Source organism: Mastigoproctus giganteus, chromosome 4 (genome assembly GCF_048544385.1).
Source record: "Mastigoproctus giganteus isolate SK-2022 chromosome 4, ASM4854438v1, whole genome shotgun sequence".
Taxonomy (NCBI): domain Eukaryota; kingdom Metazoa; phylum Arthropoda; class Arachnida; order Uropygi; family Thelyphonidae; genus Mastigoproctus; species Mastigoproctus giganteus.
In genome coordinates this window covers 167,913,985-167,938,790 of record NC_143578.1, presented here as the reverse complement: position 1 = coordinate 167,938,790, position 24,806 = coordinate 167,913,985, and the positions used below count along the sequence as shown (strand labels likewise).

Genomic DNA, 24,806 nt, shown 5'->3' with positions numbered 1-24,806 from the left:
GAGTGATGCCAGGAAGCTGGAAAAACATTTTCTGAAAATATACGATTGTAAAAAACCAGCAGCAAGCGCAAAGCTTTGTCATCAAGATGTTGTAGCATCACATAATAAATCCCATCTGGCCCTGCAGCACCATTGTGGGCTGTTCTAATAGCATGCAAAAGTTCAGAGTATTTCAGAGGTTTGTTATATGAAAGGAGGCGGGCAGTGTGAAAGTTTATAGAATGCTTTTCTTTGGTGTTTTTAATTCGTTTGAATGATGTAGAAAAAGCTGATGCTGCTGAGATTTCAGCAAACGTACTGCCCAAAGCATTAGCAATATCTAAGGGACTGGATAGATCTTGTCCTTTCCAGGAGAGAATTGGAGAAGGTATAGTAGGAAACTTACCAGATAACTGTCTAATTTTTTTCCATATAGTTTTCTGATCAGTGTTTCTGTTAAAGGTCGATGCAAAACGGGTCCAGGATTCTTTCTTGGCTTGCCTTTGTACAAATCGTGCTTTTGCTCTTAGTTTCTTATAGTTAATGAGATTGGTTGTGGTTGGACATCGCCGAAATAAATTCCAGGCTTTAATTTTTGCTTTCTTTGCTTTTGTACATTCCTCATTCCACCAGTAATTATAATCCTTGCGACCAGGGGGATTTGATAATGGTATTGTCTTCTTGGCCACTTTTAGAAGATGTGACGTGATGTAGTCTGTCACATTATCAATATTCTGGAGCTGGATTTTTTCCTCATCAAGAGAGATTGATGTTCAAAATTTTGCCCAGTCTGCCCGAACAAATTTCCATTTCCTGCGGGGTTTGTTTGAGGGAGTCTTTGATATTAAAAAATTGCATATGATTGGAAAGTGATCACTGCCCATAGGATCATTTGAAACATGCCACTCTATGCTTGGGACCAGGACTGGAGAACAAATTGAGAGATCTATTGCTGAGGTGTGTCCAGTTGGGAGTTGTATATGAGTGTGTGCACCAGTATTGAGTATGGTAAGATTTTGCGACTCTAGAAAGCTTTCAATTAGTCGACCCTGTCTATCTAGTTTAGGATCGCCCCATAAGGGGTGGTGCCCGTTAAAATCTCCTAATATACAGAGGGGTGAAGGTATCTGTATGAAGAGATCTTCAAGGTCTTTTAAGGAGTAAGTATGGTTTGGTGGTAGGTAAATTGAGACAATTGTCATTGAAATACAGTGAGTTATATGAACAGCGACAGCTTCTATTTCAGTTTGAAGTGGAATATGTTTAGTTGGGATATTGGAATTTATTAGGATTGCTACACCACCATGGGCAGCATTTGTTCTATTACGATCTCTTCGATAAAGGCAATAATTCTTTATCGAAGGAGAAATTTGTAAGGTTAGGTAAGTTTCCTGAAGACAAAGAGCAATTGGAGAATACCGGTTAATTAAAGCATGGATGTCATCTGTGTTGCAACGAAAGCCTCTGCAGTTCCATTGTAAAACACAGGCCATTATTTATGTTTAGTTGATGGAGCTGTATCTGACTGCTTTTTGGAGGTGACTGGCTTATTTCGTTCCAATTTTGATTTGTCTTTTTTGAAAACTGGTCGACCAGTATCCATTTCTTCTTCAGCGTAGATTTCTAAAATTGGTTCTTCATGTATAGTTGTCCCATCTGTATCCATGATTATGTCCTGGGTATTTTTCTTTGATTTTGGGTTTGTAATATCAGATGTATTAGCACATATCTGAGGAGGAGATGCGGCTGGTATTGTCAGTGGAGTGTTATTTGCCTGGTCTGAGAGTTTGGGTTGTTGTTTATGCACACTTGGTTGTTGCTCAGAGAGGACAGTTCTAGCCCAATCAGAAATTGACTTGGTAATGGGAACTGTGACATCTGTTTGAGTGGAGACTGTTTGGAATTTTTTTACTACATTAGCATAGGTACTATTTTTGTTTATAATAGGTGAAACTAGTTTTCTTGCTTCTTGGTAGCTGACTTTGTGTTCGATCTTGTATCGTACTATTTTTTTTTCAGTTTTCCATTTTTCACAAATTTTGGAATATGCCGGATGATCACCTTTGCAGTTCGCGCACGTCATTTTTGCAGCAGAACACTCACTCTGGTTGTGATCTAAGGACCCGCAATTTGGACAGACAGAAACTCCCCTGCATACAGTTTGCGAATGGCCAAATTTTTGGCACTTAAAGCACCGGACTGGGTTCGGGATGTAAGGTCTTACCTGACACCTAAGGTAACCAGCTTTTATAGTGGTAGGCAGGTTCGGTGTTTTAAATGTGAGTATCACTGTCCGAGTAGGGACAGCCTCTCCATCTTTTTTGATGACGATTCTTTTTGCGTGTGTCACATTTTGATCTTGTAGTTCCTGGACAAGTTCATCCTCCGATACGTTTAAAAGATCCCACTCTGATATTACCCCTTTTGAGGAGTTTAAGGTGGCATGTGGGGTAACCTTCGTGGGAATTCCACCAAAGGTAGATACTTTTAACAGTCTCTCAGCGTGTCTACGTTCGGTCATTTCAATTAATAAGTCTCCGGATCTCAGTCGCCTAACCATTTTTGGAGGGCCAGCCACATTTTCGAGACATTTTTGTATCAAAAATGGGGAAAGCTTACTCAATGGTTGGTCTGTGGAGGAGTGTAGAATTAAAAAGAGAGGTACGGTATTATCCGTTCCTTCTTTTTTTTGTCGTTTAGCATGGGATGTTGTGTCATCATGATCTCGATCATGTCTATCTAGGTCTGGATCAAAAGATCCATAAGTGGACTGTTTAATTTTGTCCATCTTTGCTCCTTTTTGCCCTGGGAGGGTGGCTTTCTTCTCCCAGGTTTCCAGCCCCGCCACGTGGAGGCAGGAGCGGTGCCACCAGTGACCAAGCGATAAAGGAAGGTTAGTAGTTAGTGCGTTAATAAATAATCCTATGTACAAGAAGAAAGGTGTCTTTCCTTTCTGTTAGGTACGCTAAATTCTTTACTTTAGAACAGCAAAATTAAATAACTGTGAGAAACGAAGGATACTACTATAATTATCAGCCGCTCTTTGAGAAAATCGCTTTAATATCACTTAGAAATCGCTATAGTCACTCGCTTGGCACTCGGGGCCAGTTCTGATTGGTATGATCTTGAGATCCACAGTTGGAACAGATAGGAACTCCACGGCACGCCATTTGTGAATGACCATACTTTTGGCATTTAAAGCAGCGGAGAGGATTCGGAATGTATGGTCTGCTGTTACAATTTAGATAACCGGCCTTTACCGATGTGTGTGGTTTGGGAGTGTTAAAGGTCAGTATCAAATTTCTAGTTGGAGTAAGTATACCATCTCTAGTAACATTAATCCTTCTCACAGCAATGACACCTTGATCTTCTAGCTCATTTTTAATTTCTTCTTCTGAGACACTAATAAGGTCCCATTCAGAAATTACTCCTTTTGATGTATTTAGGCTGTTATGGGAGAGACTGCTACTGGGATCCCTCCAAACGTTCTCATCTGAAGCAGTCTTTCTGCATGTTTTGCATTAGCTGTCTCGACTAAAATATCGCCTGATTTCAGTCTCTTGACATTTTTTGGTGTTCCAGCTACACTTTCTAGACATTTTTGGATTACAAATGGCGACAGTTTTCCCAATGGCTGTTCTGATGTTAAATGAAGGACTAGAAAGGTTGGTGCATGAAGCGATGTTATGTCCTTTTTTTGTCTTTTGGTAACATTTGTCTCATTATCCTCATTTTTCCAACTCAAAGGAGTCGGATCTTTGGGATCTGTGGTTGTGATATTTGTATCATTCATGTTTGCTCCTTTTAGCCCTGGGAGTGAGAGCTTTTCCTCCCAGGTATCCGGCCCCGCCACGGGGAGGCAGGAGCGGTGCCACCTAGTGACCAAGCGGAAGTTGATTTGTAGTTAGTAGAACTAGAAAATAAATAAAACAAAGGTGTCTTTCCTTTCTTAGGATCCTTTGTGCTGATACTTTTCAGCAACTATATATATTTATATATATACAATAGAATATTTTCTTTAAACTCTATAAATGTGTATCACTATCACTTTAGAAATCGCTTTATGAGTGAGTATGTTTTGTTATTTGGTTTTTAGGAGCATTAGCAACCAAGGCCATATTGCTCCGGGAATTGCTGTGGTCATTTCCTTGACCTTTCCGCATCCTCCGTATTTGGTGGTGACGGGCTCGAACCCCGGTCTAATCAAGAAGCGTGTGCTACGCACTGCTGCTCCTTCCCACCTGGCTACGGAGGCGCCAAATCGCTTTATAATCGCAGTGATATCGCCTGATCACTAGAAACGTTTGGCACTCGGTGCCATATACGGAAGTGAATGTCTAATTGCGAAATTAAACTTATGACTTTGGAAATCAGTTTTACTGCGTTGAAAGGAGATCACATAAGAGGAACAGGCAGAAATGTTATAAAACGATTCGGCTAAAGCATTTGCAATGTCAGTAGGAGAGGATAAGTCCTGCCCATTGCATTCTATTATCGGAGATTGCAGCGGTAGAAATTTCCCATTCAGAGCTTGAATATTTTTCCAAATGATTCGAGTCACTATTTTTGTTAATAGCTGAGGCGAATTTGTTCCAGGAGTCACGTTTTGCTGTCTTCCTAATTTGTCTTGCTTTGCCTCTGAGTTTTTTATACATAATTAGGTTGGCGGTAGTTGGAAATTTGCGAAACTGGTTCGAGGCACGGTTTTTTCCTCGTTTCGCTTTGGAGCATTGTTCCTTCCACCACTGATTTTGGTGTACATGCTTGAACTGATCAGATTTCGGAATGGAAATTTCTGCTGCAGATAATATATGGCTTGTAATGTGATCAGGTACGTCATCAATATGTTTTTGTTGTACATATAGTTTGTCAAGTAGAACACAAGTTGAATAGTTTTTCCAGTCTGCTTTATGAAAGTTCCAAGAAGTACGGCCTTTTGGACATGACACCGTCTGTTTTTGAATTGAACTGATGGTAAGAAAATGGTCACTGTGGAATGGATCATTTAGCACTAACAATTGCATGCTTGGAAAAATAGAGGCTGAACATATGGATAAGTCTATGGCTGATGTAGTACCTGTAGGTAGTTGGATATGAGTTGGAGAGCCAGAATTTAACAGAGTCAGGTTATGGTTTTCCAGTAATATTTCTATTAATTGGCCTCTCCTGTCCATGGTGGAAGATCGCCACAATGGATGGTGACCGTTGAAATGGCCGAGTAAACAGACTGGAGGGGGCAGTTGTGTGATAAGATTGTCAAGTTCAGTCTGGGAGCAAGGATAATTCGGTGGGATATAAATGGATGCAAGGGTTAACGATATTCCCATTGCTATCCGAACCGCTACAACTTCAAAAGAGGTTTCAAAAAAATTATTATTATTTTAGGGTTGCCCGTAATTAAACACATTAACCCGTATTTGTGTCTGTAAATTGCGTATGTTCTGTGGTTGATTTGCCTGTTTTGCTGGACGAAAAAACCCCAGTTACTGGGGAGAAAAACCTTCCTATCTACGCCTGAGACCAACTAACTCAGCCACGGAGTGAAAAATGCCCATTAAAGTTCCTCGCGTCATTGACGGGATTCGAACCCAGGCCTTTTCCACCCGGTGTGGGGAGGACGGTGACGATACCACTGTGCTACCCGCGCAGACTCAAAAGAGGTTTGTAGTTGTAGATGTCTTGACGGTATGTTAGTTTTGATAAGAATAGACACCCCACTACGAGCAGGAGTATCATTATTCCTCTCTCTAAACATAGTATAATTTTTAATTTTCAGAGAAACTTGTGGTGATAAAAAGGTTTCCTGTAAACATACACCTATTGCTTTAGTTTGTATGAGTAAATCATTCAAGTCAGCTATATTACTGCGTAATCCTCTACAGTTCCATTGAAGGAATTTATTCATTTGTTGGATTTATTTGAGGAAGATTGATCTGACTGTTTTTTCTGAGAAGGTTTCTGTCTGCTTAGTTTTGATTTTTCATTTCTGGGAAAGGTTGTGCGTCCTGTCTCCATGGTATCATTAGCATGTAACTCTAGTACTGTCTGTTGTTGTTTCTTAGGGGCGTTACGGCGCAAGGACAGCAAAGGCCATAATGCGCCTAACACTATGGTGATGTTAAGTACATAGTTCTATCTGTATAGATGTTATTCAAGTTTATATCGTGTTGTATAGTTTCATCTGTTTGAGGAAATCAAAAATTTTGGTCACATGTGGTGTGTCTGCTAGTAAGTCAGAAGTACTGAGAGAGGTGTTAGTCGTGGGAAATGAGATAAGCATAGCTTGTCGCTCAGTACTGTACTTGGGACAATCAATAAGTAGATGGAGCTGAGTGTTGCCGTTTGTACACAGTGGTGGGTCAGTGGCTGCTAGCAAATAAAGATGTGTCAGGTGTGTGTGGCCTATCCTTAATCGGGCTAATACAACTTCTTCATGTCGGTTCTCACGGATACTAGATCTCCATGGTTTTAGATATTTTTTTATGCCAAGTAGCTTATTGTTGGCTTGATTCTGCCAGCTATGTTGCCATAGTTCAAGGCATCGCTTATTTATAATGTACTTATAGTCATATATAGGTGTAGTGAAGGATTGGTCTATATGATCGGTAGCAGTTTTGGCAGCTAGGTCGGCCTGTTCGTTTCCAGAAATGCCAGCGTGACCAGGGATCCAACATAACAGAACTTGTTGTTTCTTCTGGTTTAATTTAATCAGAGTCAGATCTGTCTAAGTAAGGGGTTATCATTTTTTGTATTGTGTTGTATAGCTTGGATACTAGTACTGTCTCTTCATCCTCTGACTGAACCTCCATTTCCATGTTGCTAATGCGTGATTTCACTTTCTTCTGGTTTTCAATAGTAGCTGATTTTGTTGTTTCGGGCAAGGTTGAGATAGCATCAGTTGGGATGCTGATTGTGATGTTGCTGGCTTCACTGACTGTAGTTTTCTTATTGTAAGTTAGCACAGTTTTGGCCCAGGTGGCAAAGGAAATATTCGGTTCGATGGAGACATCTATTTGGGTTGCAGCTGAGCGGCTATTTTTGGAGACCGATGCATATGATCGGCTAAGCATGGTTAGCATTATTTGCTTTGTGGCTTCAGGGTATGTTACTTTATGCTCCACTTTATACTTCTGGATTTTTTTCCGTTTTCCAAAGGTCACAAGCTTTAGAAAATGCAGGATGACTTCCTTTGCAATTTGGGAAAGTGGGAGTGGAAGCTGTACAGTCTCCTTGGGAATGCTCCTTGGAGCCGCAAATCGGGCACACAACATCGCCTCGGCATGCTTTCTGGGAATAGCCGTACTTCTGGCATATTATAGCAGCGAATGGGATTCGGGATTTTGGTTCGAATCTTGCAGTTTAAATAACCTGCTTTAACAGAAGAAAGGAGATTCGGAGTACTGAATGTCAAAATACTGGACCTGGTTGGTAATAGGTTGCCATCTTTTTTTGTCATAATTCTCCGTGCATGAGTCAATTTTTGTTCGCTAAGCTCTTGAGTGATCTCTTCCTCAGACACATTTAGTAAGTCCTATTCGCTGATAACTCCTTTAGTGGTGTTCAGAGTGTTATTGGCTGTTACTGACACAGGAATATTGTTAAAAGTTGTTAATTTTAACAATTTTTCTGAGTGATTTGGCTTGGAAGCTTCAATTAGAAGGTCTCCGGATTGGAGACGCTTCACCATTTTAGGAGATCCAACAACCGATTCTAAGCATTTTTGTATTAGAAACGGCGATAACTTGCCGATAGGTTGTGTGGATAATGAGTGCATTATTAGAAATGCTGGCATATCTGCACTCTGTTTTTCAGTCCGCTGGCTCTTCGGACGATTAAAGTCATGCTCTGAATCAGAGTTGACAAGTCTGAAGCCCGTGGGCTCTAGCGGTGGATATGCATCACAATCCATCGTTGCTCCTTTCAGCCCTGGAAGAGGGAATTCCTTCTCCCAGGTTACCGACCCTGCCACGTGGCGGCAGGAGCGGTGCCAACCAGTGACCAAGCGATCAGCAGAAGAGGAGCGCAGTACGTTGCTAGCGATAGCAGTAACCTTGCAAGCGGGGTTAGCAGTAACTTTGCTAGCGTTGAAGCAGTGACGTTGCTCAGCGAGGGAAGCAGTAACGTTGCGAGCGGTGGTAGGTTTAAAGCACCAATACTCGCCCTAGGAAAAACGCTAGAAAACACACTAGAAAGATCGCTTGGCACTTCAGCGTATGGGATTAGGGATATAAGGCCGTATTCCGCAATTTAAGTAGCCAGCTTTTACTGAGGATGGTAAATCTGGGGTGCTGAATGTTAAAATTATGGATCGAGTTGAAACAAGATTTACATATTTTTTGGTCTTTATGCGTTTTGCACTAATTAATTTTTGTTCCCCAGTTCCTGCACTAATTACTTTTTGTTCCCCAGTTCCTGCACTAATTTCTTTTCAGATACTGTAATCAGGTCCCACTCTGTGATGACACCTTTTGACGAATTTAACGTATTGTGGGAGTGATAGATACCGGTAGCCCAGCAAATGTTGTTGTGTTTTCAGCCGACTCTGAATGTTTTGAGGAGGTTGTTTCGAATAGGAGGTCTCCGGATTGCAGTCATTTAACCATTTTTGGTGTTACAGCAATGGATTCCAAAAATCTTTGGATGACAAATGGTGATAATTTGCTAACAGGCTGGTTGGAGAGCGAGTGTATCACCAGGAACTTTAGCAATTAATTGTACTGCACTTCTCTTCGGAGCCTTTTTGGTTGGTTCAGGTCATCATCATCATTTGGTTTGTCTGGCCTTGAATTTGAAGGCTCTAGTGGTGGATAGTCGTTTATATCGATGGTTACTCCTTTTCGCCGTAGAGGATAACTTTTCCCCCAGGTTACTGGCCCCGCCACGGGGAAGCAGGAGTAATGCCGCTTGGAGGCCAAGCGGTTGAAATGTTAGTTAATTAGTAAATATATAAATATAGGAAAATGTAAAGAAAGGTGTATTTCCTTTCTGTGTTCTAACTTGTGGCTTTTCAAGTATAGAACTGTTTTTAAAGTAAGACTGTTGAAAGAAATGTAGAACTTAAAATACAATTTCAGTCGCTTATCAAGAGCATTTTATGAATCGCAAGAATTTCGCTTGGCCTCGAAATACGCTTGGCACCCGGGGCCAGTTAATGTACAGACTGGAAAGTTTGCAATTCTAGATGTCGTCCTGCTTTAGATTCTTGACAAAATGTTTGCGATAGAAAGAAGGTAGCATGGTGGCATTGGACCACAAAAGATGATTGTTCATCACCAACTTAAATTTAAAAAATTTCTCATAGAGTAAATGAGCTTGTTACACTTTAAGCGAAGATGGGGAATTCTAATAAGAATAATTCGATTTATGTAAAAAAGAACTAGTTGCTTTGTGAGATAAATGAGCTGTATTTATTAAAGTAGCTCATCTGGTGAGTATTATTTGCCTTTAGTCTGTATAGGGGACCTACATGTCATGAAATCAGCCACCCCCCCCCCCCATGGATAACAATGGAGATGTCTGTTTTGGCAGCAGTATGGGCTAATTCATTACCTCGGATCCCAATTCTTCTGCTGGCTAGGGATCCACCAGAATAAAGCGTCAAATTTTGATTCTACGAGAGAAAAAAAGGCACCTGCTGAATCCTGAACAGGGTTGTATGAGATTTATATTTCACCATTAATAAACTCTGCAATATGCTTTACGAATCAGTAAATATTATACGTCTTTAGTAATGGCATCAAGGGCTATTTCCATTGTATGCAACTCCTCTTCACACACACACACACACACACACACACACACACATATATATATATATATATATATATATTACTGCTTTAGCTGTTGCTGTAAGATACAATTAGAATTTTGGAATTTATTTAGGACTTTTAGAATTATATGCGTTCAGGAGTGCGAAACGTTGCGGTTTCAGTACAGTGAGACAGTGCATCTGCCGCCACAGTGTAAAGAACCGTGGGTTGAGGTGGACAAAGACTTAGGAGGATTTTCTACTAATTTTTGATTAGGGGGAACAAATGAGAACAAAGATATGGCTAACACGTCGAATGTTTATGAAAATATGACGAATATTAGAACGTAAATTAGAAAGTATAAGACTTGCATTACCACCAGTGTCCAGCAGCAATATACATAGTCGAGAAGGGGTAGTAAAATTATATAAATTATAATTTTAGAAATTAGTACGTTAAGGAGCCAGTTTTTGAATGATAATGGCTATTTCATATATAATTCGCAGCGGGTTTAGTAAAAGGTAACGCAAATGAATATTAACCAATAATATAGGGAAAAAATATATACTGTATATAATTAATGAATAAATAAATAAAGGATAAACATAAACCAAGGTATATGTTATCTCATCAAGAAGCCACAACATGGCTGTGGTTTATGGAAGCATAAAGCATTTCGATCAGCCAGACAGTTTAGTGCAACTTCTACAAGAAAAATAACTTAATTGTTAATTTTTATTTTTACTTAATTTTAATTTTGATAACTTTTCCAATTAAATAGATATTGGTGTGCATCTACCCTGAATGGCAGTGGCTTCAATACTTTTAAAGTATACGTTAGAATGAAGGAAACTACTATTATAATAAACCACGTTGAAAGGCTATTTAAGTTATTATTGAAGTTACCATTGATTGAAGTTGTCATTTTAAAATTATAAGCGATCCCTAGATCGCTTGGACTTTCCGTTGTTTTGATATATTAAAATAAATGTAGACGTACAAAAAGTTACATACCGTATTTTACATAAATGAAATAAAATAACATAATAATATACAATATAAAATAAAAATAAAATCATAAAAAACGAAATGTACGAGTATTGCTTGATTAATGGAACACGGCTTAATTGACCTTTCGATATTCAGGTTCGAGAGCTCCTTTAAAGTTTAGCTTGACGATAGACCTCGTTGTATCCTCGTATGCACAGCACGTCTCCGTACGTGGAGTATCATTCTTCGGTCTTTAACTTCTCCCTCTAGAACCCCCCTCGAAGTGGGCTCTTGGTACCTGAGAGGGAGATCTCCTATGATGCTTATGGTCCTCCAGATTACCATCACTGGGATTCAATGCACACACAGCCTTGGTTCCACGCCAGTACTGAAGGAATCCGGCGTGTTTGCCGACCCGTGGGACTCGGAAAGGGAGATTCCGGTGGCTGAGTGGACCAGCTTCCAGAAGAAGGGCGGTCATGGGATGACTCGCTCAGAATCAATTGGCTTTCTGAGGATAACCTCATAAATAAACAGGGTAGCAATACGGGTTCTATGATGATCAGTCCAATCAAATCATCGAAGTGCACTTTCTCCTGGCTGAAGAATATCACTGCGTATCATAGTCCAATTTAGCCGGAACAAATGCGCGGTACAAATAGAATAGGGCGCAGCGGTTCACTCCCCAATTTACAACAGAGAGAAGAAACGAAGTACATTAATATCCTTTGTCCATTTTGTCCGTAATTTTAAATTTTAATTTCAGTTGATCCAATCGAGATAGACATATTAGATTTTATTGCTTTATCATTTCGGTTAAATAATTCACAGTTAACTTATTTAATCAAAGATTTTTCTCATGAAATATCAGAGCAAATTCTCTAATTATGATATACTCACGGATAATCATGAAGTTGATTAAGACATACGTGTGTGAAATTATAATCCAGGACATAGAAAGAAAACGGATCCCGTGAAGACATGCTAATCTGGACGAATTCACCTTGGTACTGAAGATCTTGCTTGTGCTAGCTAACACAGAAAAGCACATCAAAATACGGGCGCTGAGACCTAGAATAGTTGAAATTATTCCAATTAAAAATAATTCATATTATTAATAACTATAATAGTCTAAAAAGGTAGCCTATAGAGAGATTACCACATGAGAATGCAACACAATTAAAATAATGGATAACAATATAGTTAAAAGTTTTATAAATTTGCGCGATTTTTTAAATATAATTATATAAATTAACTGATTATATAAATATAAATTTTGTTGGTATTGGGCGTAACGACACACGGGTTAGTGAGGCAAGAATGTGTTTGTTCATTATTTATTTACAGGCTACATATGTGTGTGTGTGTGTGTGTGTTATGGAGGTTTAATGGCGTAAGCTGCTGAGGCTATAGTGCGCCTATTCATAGGAAACTGCTAAAAACAAATTTTAGTTGTAATAACTTGACTTTTGTTACAGTGATCTTTCAGAATTTATGATATAGTCCAATTTTTTTCAGGAAAGAGAAGAATTCATTGATATTTGCTTCCTCGCCAATAATGTCATTTAATGTCATCGGTTCTCGCAGATTTTTCAGGGAAGACAGGACGGATGTTCTGTCTTGTTGATACTGTAGGCAGTCAATTAGAATATGTTTCACTGGTAACTGTGTTAAACAGTGTGGACTCTGAGGAGGATCCTCTCCTGTGAGTAGATGGAGGTGTGTGAGATACGTATGTCCTATTCGTGCCCTTGCAAGTACCATTTCTTCTCTTCGCACTGTTTTGGTACTAGTGTGCCAAAGCTTTGGGTGCTGTTTCAACTGGTAGAGTTTATCATTGGTTTGGGAGTGCCATAGAGCTTTCCACTGCGCGAGATATGCTGTTTGAATGATGCGATTGTAGTCAGAGGCTGGAACATGGACGGAGGTTAAATCAAAAGTTGATGGATTTTTAGCAGTTTTGTCAGCTGTTTGTTTGTTTGTTGTTGGGTTTTATTGGCGCATTAACAACTAAGGTTATAATGCGCCAAAACCTGGTCATTAAAAAATGTTGTTCGTTGTTGTTGTTGTTTATTAGATTTATTGGTGCATCAGCAACTTAGGCTATAATGCACCAATTACTGTCTGATATTTCCATCGTTTTTCTTACAGGAGATAGCAGTTCAGAGAAGGTGGTATTTTTTAATAAATCTTAGAAAAATAAAAATGCCATCTATGTTCTCTCGATCTCCTAGGACACACTGGGATTCAATTTCAACTGCAGTGTTAAATGATTGTAATTATGAAAATTAGAGGAAAAAGCTGTTTTCCGTTCTTTTTGATATTGCGGGCATTCTACGATGATATGCTTTACTGTTAGTGGGCATAAACAATTACTGCATTGTGGAGGGTCACTGTTTGTTAGTAGATAGCTATGAGTGAGGAAAGTATGACCAATGCGTAATCTGGCTAAAATAGTTTCTTCCTTTCTGTTTCGTCTCAGGCTGGATTGCCACAGTTTAGGTTCTCTCTTGATTTCAAAAAGTTTATTATTTTTCTGATCTTTCCACAAGCGTGTCCACACTTCTTTATATGTCTGTTTGATAAAGGCCTTATGATCACTATAAGGAGTCCTGAAATTTGATGGTATCTCATTTGTAACAATTTTAGCAGCTAAATCTGCCTGCTCGTTTCCTACGATTCCAACGTGTCCAGGGATCCAGCAAAATATTACGAGCTCTCCACGTCCATGAAGTGCTAATAACTGTGCTAAAATTTTCTGTATCAGAGGATGACTAGGGAAGGATTTACACTGTAGAGCATTAACAGCACTCAACGAGTCCGTATAAATGATGGATTTAGCGTACGAGGCTTCTTTTATATTCTCTAGGGCTAGTAGAATACTATATAACTCTGAGGTATAAGTACTGCATTCTGGTGGGAGCTGGCTGGAGATGGTGGCATTTGGTAGTACTACAGCTGTGCCAACTTTATTACCAGTTTTGGATCCATCTGTGTATAGCTGAATGAAGCTGCTAAACTCGGTAGAGTGAACCATATGTATTTGTCTAATGTTGATATCGGAGAAGTTATTCTTTCCCCATTGCTGAAAATGTCTATCAATATGTACTGGAGACATGGAAAGCCATGGCTGCGTTTCCATGCTAGTATCCTGGAGGGTGTTAGAAAACTTCAGGCCCCAGCTTGTGATCAAAGCTTCAAGCCTAATGCCAGATGGTTTGTTGTAACGCCGTTTAGTTTGATAGATTTCTCTCCATTTTGGCGTGAAGAGGTATTGCCACATGGGATGATGTGGGAGACTGCTGATTTTGGCTGCATAATTTAATAGTAGAGTTTCCCGCCTAAGGTGTAACGGTGGTTCATAGGCTTCGGTATACAGACTTAAGATTGGTGATGTGCGAAAAGCCCCCCAGTGCAACTCTTAATGCACTGTGATGTATAGGGTCAAGCCATTTCAATACATTTGGCCTGGCTGAGTCATATGCAGGAGACCCATAGTCTAACCAGGATCTGATCAGTGAGCGGTATAGATGTAACAGCACGTAACGATCTGCACCCCATGACATAGAAGAAATTACTCTGAGAAGATTTAGTTTTCTAAGACAACTTGTACGAATATGTTTTATGTTGTTGTTGTTGTGGGGTTTTATGGCGCATAAGCTGCTTTGGCTATAATGCGCCTATTCTTTTATTGTAATAATAATAATAATAATAATATATATATATATAAAATATATAAGAAATTCTTGTCACGTCAGAAAGGGCAGTAATCAGAAATGACTAAAGACTCCAATTTGTTTCAGAAAGTTAAAAAATTCCGGAATGTTTGCATTGTCACCAATGACATTCTCTAGAGTTATTGGTTTTCGAGGGTTATCCAAAGATAGCAGGGTTGTATTTCTGTTTTGTTTATAGTATGGACATTCAATGAGAATGTGTTTCACTGTCAAATTTAGAGAACAATGTGGACACTGTGGTGGATCATCTCCTGTGAGTAAATGAAGATGGGTCAGGTAAGTATGACCTATTCTTGCTCTTGAAAGAATTACTTCTTCCCGTCTTGATGTGCGGACACTGGAGAGCCAGATTTTCGGAACCTGTTTAATCTGTAAGAGTTTATTATTCGTTTGGGAATGCCATAGTGCTGTCCATTCTGATAGGCATGCAGCATGAATCATTAGTGCACAGTCTGAGGCTGGAACAGGGATATTGGTTAAATCTAAGCTGGTTGGGTTTTTTGCAGCTTTATCAGCCTGTTCATTGCCTAAAATACCAGAATGTGCTGGTATCCAGCAGAAGGTGACCAGGTGGTGATGTTCTTTTATCTTTAGTAATATTTTTCTAATCTCATTTATAACAGGGTGAAATTTATCTGAGGAACTACACAAAGCCTTGACTGAGCTGAGGGAATCAGTGTAAATTACTGATTTTAAAGAGCAGTCAGAAGGGAGATTTTTTAAAGCTAGTTTAATTGCGAATAATTCAGCTGAGAAGATACTGAATTCAGGAGGAAGGGCTGCTGATATAATTGTATTCGGAAACACTGCAGCTGCTCCAACTTTTGAATTTGATTTAGAGCCATCTGAATATATTGGTAAAAAATCAGCATACTTTTGAGTGTGAACAGCATGAACTTGTCTGATATTTGATGATTGCAAAACATTCTTCCCCCACTGACAGAGGTAAGTGTCACAGGTCGGTATAGGAGTTTGAACCCATGGTGGTTGAGTACAAGTGGCTACTTGTTGTACGGAATGGATGGATATATTCCAAACCTGCAGTAGTTCAAGAAGGCGATGACCAGCTGGTTTTATTATGCTAGGTTTATTTCTGTACAGATTTTCTAATGGTGGATTGAAAAGATAAGGCTGAATGGGATGCGAAGCACAACTTTGTATCTTGACAGAATACTTTAGCAATAGCAATTTCCTACGTAAAGATAGTGGTGGCTCGTGAGCATCAATGTAAAGGCTATGTGCTGGCGATGTTCTGAATGCGCCAAGTGCAAACCTCAGTGCACTGTGTTGTACTGGATCAAGCCAGCGTAATGCGCTCTTTCTGGCAGAGTCATAAATGGGAGCTCCATAATCAAGACGGGATCTGATTAATGCCCTGTATAATCGAAGGAGGCAGGTACGATCTGCACCCCACGTTTGTGCAGATAAAGCTCTGAGTATGTTTATCTTTTTTAAGCAGGCAGTACGTACTTTTTTAATGTGCTCTAAAAAATTTAGCTTGTTGTCCATGATTAAACCTAGAAATCTAATGTTACTAGTAACTGGGACGGAAATATTAGAAATGTGAAGTTCAGGATCCAGATGAAATTTGCGTTGTCTACAAAAATGGATAGCAACTGTTTTCTCTTGTGATAGCCTATAGCCGTTAAGGCTGGCCCATTGCTGTATTTTATTTAATGATATCTGAAGCTGTCGTTCAATAGATCTCATATTTTGGGAATGACAGGAGATGGCAAGGTCATCCGCATAGAGGTAAGTTTCGACAGTATTTGGAAGTTGTTTAGTGATAGAATCTATTCTTAGGGCGAAAAGAGTGGCACTCAGTACTGATCCCTGTGGAACACCTTCTTCTTGAATGTAAGTTGCAGAGAGGTCATGTTGGTATCGAACTTGAAAAGATCTAGTGTGTAGAAAATGCTTTATAAATATAGGAAGGTTTCCCCGCAGACCAAGAGAGTAAAGGTCTCTTAGTATGCCATGCCGCCAGGTGGTATCAAAAGCCTTCTCTATATCTATGGATACCATTACTAGATGTTCATGCTTAATAAAGGCATTACGAATGGCAAATTCAGCCTTAACCATAAGGTCCAGGCATGACCTGTTTTGACGAAAGCCATACTGACTATTGCTCATTAACTGTTCTGACTCAATGATCCAGACGAGTCTACAGTGGACAATTTTTTCTAGAATTTTGCTGGGGCAGCTTGAGAGGGATATTGGTCTATAACTATGGGGATTGGTTGGATCTTTTTCAGGTTTTAGGAATGCCAAAACAGTAGAATGATGCCAAGAAGTTGGATAGATATTTTCTAGAAAAATACGATTGTAAAAGAGCAGAAGGAGATGCAATGCTCTGTCATCAAGATGTTGTAGCATGGCGTAATAGATTCCGTCTGGTCCGGCAGCACCATTGTGGGCTGTTCCGATAGAAGGAGAATCCTTCAATCGGAACAGCCCTAACATACAGAGAGGTGGAGGTATCTGTATAAGGAGATCTTCAAGATCTTTTAAACAGTAGGTACGGTTTGGCTGTAAGTAGATTGATACTAAAGTTATTTCAATATGGAGCTTTATACGGACAGCAACAGCTTCTATTTCAGTTTGAAGTGGAATATGTTTAGTTGGGATCATTGAATTTATCAGGATTGCTACACCACCATGGGCAGCATTTGCTGTATTACGATCCCTTCGATAAAGGCAATAGTTCTTTATCGAAGGAGAAATTTGCAAAGTTAAGTACGTTTCCTGAAGACAAAGGGCAACTGGAGAAAATCGATTTATTAGATCTTGGATATCGACTGTATTGCAACGAAAGCCTCTGCAGTTCCATTGTAAAATACAAGGCATTATTTGTGTTTAGTTGATGGAGCTGATTCTGACTGCTTTTTGAAAGTGACTGGTTTATGGCGATCTAATTTGTGTTTGTCTTTTTTTTGGAAGACTGGCCAACCAGTGTCCATTTCTTCTTCTTCGGCATGGATCTCTAAAATAGGATCTTCCTCTATAGATGTGCCATCTGTGTCCATGGTTGTGTCTCGAAAATTTTTGATTATATTTGAATTTGTAATACATGGTGTGGTAGCACTCATTGGGGGAGGAGATTCCGCTGGTATTGAAAGAGGAGTATTATTTGCTTGGTCTGAGAGTTTGGGTTGTTGTTTACGCACATCTGGTTTTTCCCCAGAGAGGACAGTTCTGGCCCAATCTGAAATTGAAAGATTAGTAGGAACTGTAACATTAGTTTGAGTAGAGACTGTTTGGTATTTTTTAACTGCATTAGCATAGGAAATATTTTTATTCATAGAAGGTGCCACTAGTCTTCTCGCTTCTGGGTAACTCACTTTGTTCTCGACCTTGTATTTTACAATTTGTTTCTCCGTTTTCCATTTTTCACAAGTTCTGGAGTAGGCAGGATATTACACCTTTGCAATTTGGACAGGTCATTTTTGTAGTTTGACAGTCACTTTGTATGTGATCCGAGGAACCACAGTTGGGGCAGACAGGAACTCCTCTGCATACAGTTTGTGAGTGGCCATACTTTTGACATTTAAAACATCATAAAGGATTGGGAATGTACGGACGGATACGGCAAAGTAAATAACCTGCTTTTACAGAGGAGTGTAAGTTGGGTGTATTGAAAGTGAGAATAATGTTTCTGGTTGGAATAAGTTGATTATCTTTTTTAGTCATTATACGTTTGGCTTGAATTACATTTTGTCCCTGCAGCTCTTGGGTAATTTCTTCCTCTGTGACATTTAACAGGTCCCAACTGGATATGACACCCTTAGATGAATTTAGGGTTGCATGAGGAGATATTTTTACCGGAAAGCCCGCAAAGTTTGTTAACTGTAGGAGTTTTTCTGAATGCCTCTGGTTCGTAGTTTCCACTAGCAGGTCTCCTGATTGTAATCTCTTGACAGTCTTGGGAGATCCTGCAATACCTTCGAGATGTTTTTGTATTACGAAGGGAGACAGTTTGCTCATTGGCTGACTAGTAAGGGAGTGGAAAATTAAAAAGGATGGGCAGGGTTGCTCCATCTGATTAGTCTTCTGTCTCTTTGGACAGAAGGATTCTTCTGTCCAAAGAGACAGAAGAATCCTTCTGTCCAAAGATTTTCTAAGTCGTGATTGGGGTCATGATTACTATAAGTGTCTGTTCTTGAGCTCGAAGGCTCTAACGGTGGATAATTGTTTTTATCCATGATGGCTCCTTTTCGCCCTGGCGGTTTCTCCTTACCGCCCAGGTTACCGGCCCCGCCACGGGGAGGCAGGAGCAGTGCCGCTTTGTGGCCAAGCGTAGAGTTAGTACTGTTAGTAAGTCTAAATTAAAGAAAAAGGTGATTTCCTTCTTCTGGGCTCTCTTCTTATTTCTTATAAGAGACTAGAGCTACTTAACAGAAAAATTTAATAACTGCAATAGAAAACAAAGGAAAACCTAGTCGCTGGGAAGAAAACCGCTCGATATAAGCACAATAATCACTTGGCCACGGAAACGCTTGGCACCCGGGGCCAATATGTTTTATATGTTCCAGGAAGTTAATTTTTTATCAAATATTACACCAAGAAATCTTATACTAGGTTGGAAAGTAATACAATGAGAATCCAACTGAAGGTCTGGATCCGGATGTAAAGAACGTTTGCGACAGAAATGCACAGCAGTCGTTTTTGGTTTAGAAAGCCGATATCCATTATTTTTGGCCCAAGAGACTATTTTGTTAATGGTGCCTTGTAGTTGTCTTTCAATAAGTCTCATATTTTGAGAATGACATGACATGGCAAGATCGTGAGCGTACAAGTATGCGTCAACTGTGTTAGGTGTGCACTTGGTAATAGAATCAATCCTAATGGCAAAAGTGTGGCGCTCAACACTGATCCTTGGGGAACTCCCTCTTCTTGTACATATGCTCCAGATAATGAAGAGTGGAATCGGACTTGAAAGGATCTATTGCCTAGAAAGTTCTTAATAAATTTTGGGAGATGACCCCGAAGTCCAAATTTATGCAAGTCCTGAAGAATCCCATATCGCCAAGTTGTATCAAAGGCCTTTTCGATGTCAACACATACCATAACTAGGTGTTCATTTCTCAAGAACGCATTCCGGATATTTGTTTCGGCCTTGATAATGAGATCAAGCGTACATCTTTTTCTCCGGAAACCATACTGACTTGGGCTTAAAATGTTTTGAGTCCCTAATAACCATGTCAGTCTGGCGTTAATTATTTTTTCCAATGTTTTTCCCAGACAACTGGTTAGAGAAATAGGACGGTAATTTTTGGGATCTGTGTGGTCTTTCCCTGGTTTCGGGAAGGCTAGCACATAAGAATGGCACCAGCTAGCGGGGTAATACTCCTCTAAGAAAATTCTGTTATACAATTGTAAGAGTACAGTTAATGATTCCTCACTTAGATGACAGATCGTGGTGTAATAAATCCCGTCGGGACCTGGAGGACTGTTTTTCATTCGTGCAAGTGCATTACGCAATTCATTCATGGTCAGAGGCAGATTATAAGAATGAAGGATGACAGTATTAAAATTTAGTTTGTGTGTGTGTGTGTGTGTGTGTGTGTGTGTGTGTGTGTGTGTGTGTGTGTTATGGAGGTTTAATGGCGCATAAGCTGCTGAGGCTATAATGCGCCTATTCATAGGAAACTGTTAAAAACAAATTTTTGTTGTAATAACTTGATTTTTGTTACAGTGATCTTTCAGAATTTATGATATAGTCCAATTTTTTTCAGGAAAGAGAAAAATTCATTGATATTTGCTTCCTCGCCAATAATATGATTTAGTGTCATTGGTTCTCGCAGATTTCTCAGGGAAGACAGGACAGATGTTCTTTCTTGTTGATACTGTGGGCAGTCAATTAGAATATGTTTCACTGATAATTGAGTTAAACAGTGTGGGCACTGAGGAGGATCCTCTCCTGTGAGTATATGGAGGTGAGTGAGATACGTATGTCCTATTCGTCCTTGCAAGTACCACTTCTTCTCTTCGCACTGTTTTGGTGCTAGTGTGCCAAAGCTTTGGGTGTTGTTTCAACTGATAGAGTTTATTATTGGTTTGGGATTGCCATAGATCTTTCCTCTGTGCGAGACATGCTGTTTGTATGATGCAATTGTAGTCAGAGGCTGGAACATGGACGGAGGTTAAATCAAAAGTTGATGAATATTTAGCAGTTTTGTCAGCGAGTTCGTTCCCCTTTATCCCCGAATGTGCTGGGATCCAGCAAAAGGTCACTGATGGATGACGTCCTTGTATTTGCAGTAGGAGACTTCTGATTTGATCTAACACAGGGTGAACCTTGTAGGAGGAATGTTGCATTGCTGTAATTGAGCTGAGCGAGTCCGTGTATACTATGTATTTTACAGATGGGTACTGAATCAGATTTTCTAAGGCTAATTTTATTGCATGGAGTTCTGCTGAGAAGCTGCTATACTGAGCTGGAAGAGCAGCCGAAATGATTGAAGTAGGAAAAACTGCCGCTGCTCCTACCGCTGAATGTGATTTGGAGCCATCAGTATAGATCGGTAAAAAAACAGCATATTTTTGAATATGGCTTGCATGGAGATGTTTCACATTGATTATTGGTAGGCGATTCTTTCCCCATTCGTGAAGAAAAGTATCGCAGGTTAATTGTAGAGGCGGACTCCAAGGTGGTTGAGAGTAATTCATTACTTGTTGCCTGTTGAAAATTGGAACATTCCAACTCTGTGTTATTTCAATTAGGCGTAAGCCTGCTGGTCTTATTTTAGTGGGCTTGTTTCTATAGAGATTTTGCAGTGGTGGATTAAAGAGGTATGGCTCAACAGGATGCTGCCAGCAACTTTGTATTCGGGCTGCATACTTAAGAAGCAGCGTTTTTCTGCGGAGGTAAAGAGGTGGCTCATTAGCTTCAATATATAAACTATGAATAGGAGAGGTCCTGAACGCCCCAAGTGCAATCCGCAAAGCACAATGCTGTATAGGATCTAGCCCTCGTAGTATACTCTTACGAGCAGAATCATAGAGTGGAGCACCATAATCCAATCGGGATCTAATCAGTGATCTATATAAGAGCAACAAAGATGTACGATCTGCTCCCCAAGACAAAGCAGATAAAGCTCTTAGTATGTTTAGTTTTTTGAGGCAGGAATTACGTACAAATTTAATGTGCTCAAGGAAATTTAGTTTCCTCTCAAGGATTAATCCTAAGAATCTGATGTTGTTAGTTACTGGAATGGTAAAGTTTGATATATGAAGTTCAGGGTCTGTATGCATTTTTCGTTGATTACAAAAATGGATGGCAACAGTCTTCTGCTGTGATAGACGATAGCCATTTAACCTTGCCCACCTTTGGACTTTATTCAGGGATATCTGCAGTTGCCGTTCAATGGATCTCATGTTCTGGGAATGGCAAGAAATAGAGAGATCATCAGCGTAAAGGTAGGTCTGAACAGCATTTGGAAGTTCCTTTGTGATGGAATCGATTCTACGGGCGAATAGGGTTGCACTCAGTACAGACCCTTGTGGCACTCCTTCTTCCTGTGAAAATATCGCAGAAAGTGAGTTGTGATATCGAACTTGGCATGAACGATTCTGAAGAAAGTTCCTAATGAATATGGGCAGGTTGCCTCGTAAACCAAGAGCATAAAGGTCACTGAGAATGCCATGACGCCAGGTAGTATCAAATGCCTTCTCAATGTCTATGGAAACCATAACAACGTGTTCATTTTTTACAAAGGCATTACGAATTGCAGACTCAGCTTTGATCATGAGATCTAAGGAGGACCTGTTCTTACGAAACCCATGTTGGTGATTACTCATTAGGTGTTCTGTTTCGATGATCCAAACAAGTCGATTATGGATAATTTTTTCAAGTAGTTTACCAAGGCAACTGGAGAGGGAAATTGGCCTGTAACTGTACGGACTGGTAGGATCTTTACCGGGTTTCAAAAAGGCAAGAACTGCTGCATGATGCCAAGGGCTGGGATAAATGTTTTCTAGAAATATTCGGTTATAATAGATCAGCAGTATTTCTAAGTTTTTGTCACCAAGGTTTTGTAACATGATATAAAATATTCCATCTGGCCCAGCGGCACTGTTGCGTGTTGTTTTAATGGCATGTAAAAGTTCAGAATATTGAAGAGGCTGGTTATACGGAAGGGAAACTGATGTTCGAAAGTTGATGGCACGTTGTTCAGTTGTGGTCTTTATTTTCTGGAAATCCGGAGAATAATTTGATGCCGCAGAAACTTCGGCAAACGTTTTAGCCAAGACATTTGCTATGTCTTCAGGAGCAGACAGTTCTTCCCCATTACACGAACGAATTGGCGAAGGGGTGGTTGGAAATTTGCCAGAAATCTGCCTAATTTTCTTCCATATTAACCTGGAGTTAGTGTTTCTATTTATGGTAGATGTAAACCGGATTTAAGAATTCTTCTTGGCTTGCCTCTGAATGAGGCGAGCTTTTGCCCTTAATTTTTTGTAGTTGATAAGGTTAGCTGTGGTTGGGGATTTACGAAATAAATTCCATGCTTTATTTTTTAACTTCTTTGCTTTGGTGCATTCTTTATTCCACCAATAGTTAATGTGCCGTCGGAACTGGGTATTCGACAGTGGAATTGAACAGTTAGCTGCAGATAGTAGTTTTGAAGCAATATAATCAGTGGCTTCATCTATCGACTGTATTCTTATAAATTTCTCATCCAGATTGACAGCTGACTGAAATTTGGCCCAGTTGGCTCGAGAGAACTTCCATTTCTTGCAAGGTTTGGCTACTGGCGGTGGTGCAGTGAGCAAATCACAAATAATCGGAAAATGATCACTGCCCATGGGATCGTCCATAACTGACCATTCCATGATTGGATACAGAATAGGGGAGCATATCGAGAGATCGATTGCAGAAGTTTGTCCAGTTGGTAATTGTATGTGAGTAGGTGCACCGGTATTAAGAATGGTAAGGTTTTGCTTATCTACGAAGGTTTAAATCAGTTGGCCATGACTGTCCAGTTTAGTAGATCCCCATAAGGGGTGGTGGCCATTGAAATCCCCCAGGAGACAGATAGGGGAAGGTAGCTGTATTAGCAGGTTTTCAAGGTCTTGATAAGAGAAGGTATGACTTGGTGGAAGATAAATTGATACTAATGTTAACTCAATTTCGGTTACCAAACGCACAGCAATGACTTCAATTTCAGTTTTCAAAACAATTTGCTTAGATGGGATTTTTGCATTGACCAAGATGGCCACACCACCACGAGCGGAAGTGGAAGTATTACGATCTTGTCGGTAGGGTAGATAGAGTAGTTCTTTGTGCTGGCAGAAATTTGGGAAGTTAAATAGGTTTCTTGTATACAGAAACCAACTGGATTGTAGCGATTAATTAGGTCTTGAATATCATTAAAATTGCAACGAAATCCTCTACAATTCCATTGAAGAATATAAGGCATTATTGGTGTTTAGTAAAAGAAGCTGTATCTGACTGTTTTTTTGATGTGACTGTTTTATGGCGTTCAGGTTTCGGTTTGTCTTTTTTGAAGAATGGCCGACCGATGTCCATATCTTCTTCTTCCACATGTATTTCTAAGACTGGGTCTTCCTGTCTGGATGAGTCAATTGTATCCATGGATGTGTCTTTTATATTCATTTTGATGTTTGAACCTCGATTATTTGATGGAGCTGCAGCATTGGTTGGAGGAGTAGGAGAAGGAGATTTCGCTGGTACTGTAAGAGCAGTATTGCTTGCCTGGTTCAACTGTTTCGGGATATTGGACTGTTGCTGGGAGAGAACAGTTCGTGCCCAGTCAGAGATTGAGTTGTTGGTGGGGACTGTAACATCAGTCTGGGTGGCCACTGATTGATATTTTTGTGCGACACTGGCATATGTACGTTTTGTAATACTGGGAGAAATTAATTTTCTCGCTTCTTGAAAGCTTACTTTATTTTCAAATTTATACTTCACAATTTTCTTTTCGGTTTTCCACCTGTCGCATGTCTTAGAATAGGCGGGATGGTTGCCTTTACAGTTAGGACAGCTCATTTCTGTTGCTGAATAGTCATTTTGAGTATGATCTGTGGACCCACATTTGGGACAGACTGGGTTTCCTCTACATGCCGTTTGAGAGTGGCCATACTTTTGGCACTTGTAGCATCTCAATGGATTAGGGATGTAGGGTCTAATGCGGCAAAGAAGATAACCTGCTTTTATGGAAGAAGGTAGGTTTGGAGTATTAAAAGTGAGTATAATATTCCTAGTAGGTGCCAGTGTGTTGTCCTTTTTAATCATGATTCTTTTTACTGCAATTACATTTTGCTCCTGAAGTTCTTGACATATCTCCTCCTCCGACACATTCAGTAGGTCCCAGCTGGATATAACACC

The 24,806-nt window shown here is 39.8% G+C and overlaps 1 protein-coding gene across 1 annotated transcript in view; it reads right to left on the bottom strand.

The window, feature by feature from the left end:
* The window catches only part of LOC150087179 (nose resistant to fluoxetine protein 6-like), a 298,214-nt gene that overhangs the window by 222,118 nt on the left and 51,290 nt on the right, over positions 1–24,806 (bottom strand). The window contains exon 2 of the mRNA XM_090372396.1: positions 11,619–11,789. Within this exon, the coding sequence (XP_090228522.1) occupies positions 11,619–11,769 (151 nt within the window). The 5' untranslated portion in view covers positions 11,770–11,789. The remainder of the gene's footprint in view (positions 1–11,618; positions 11,790–24,806) is intronic.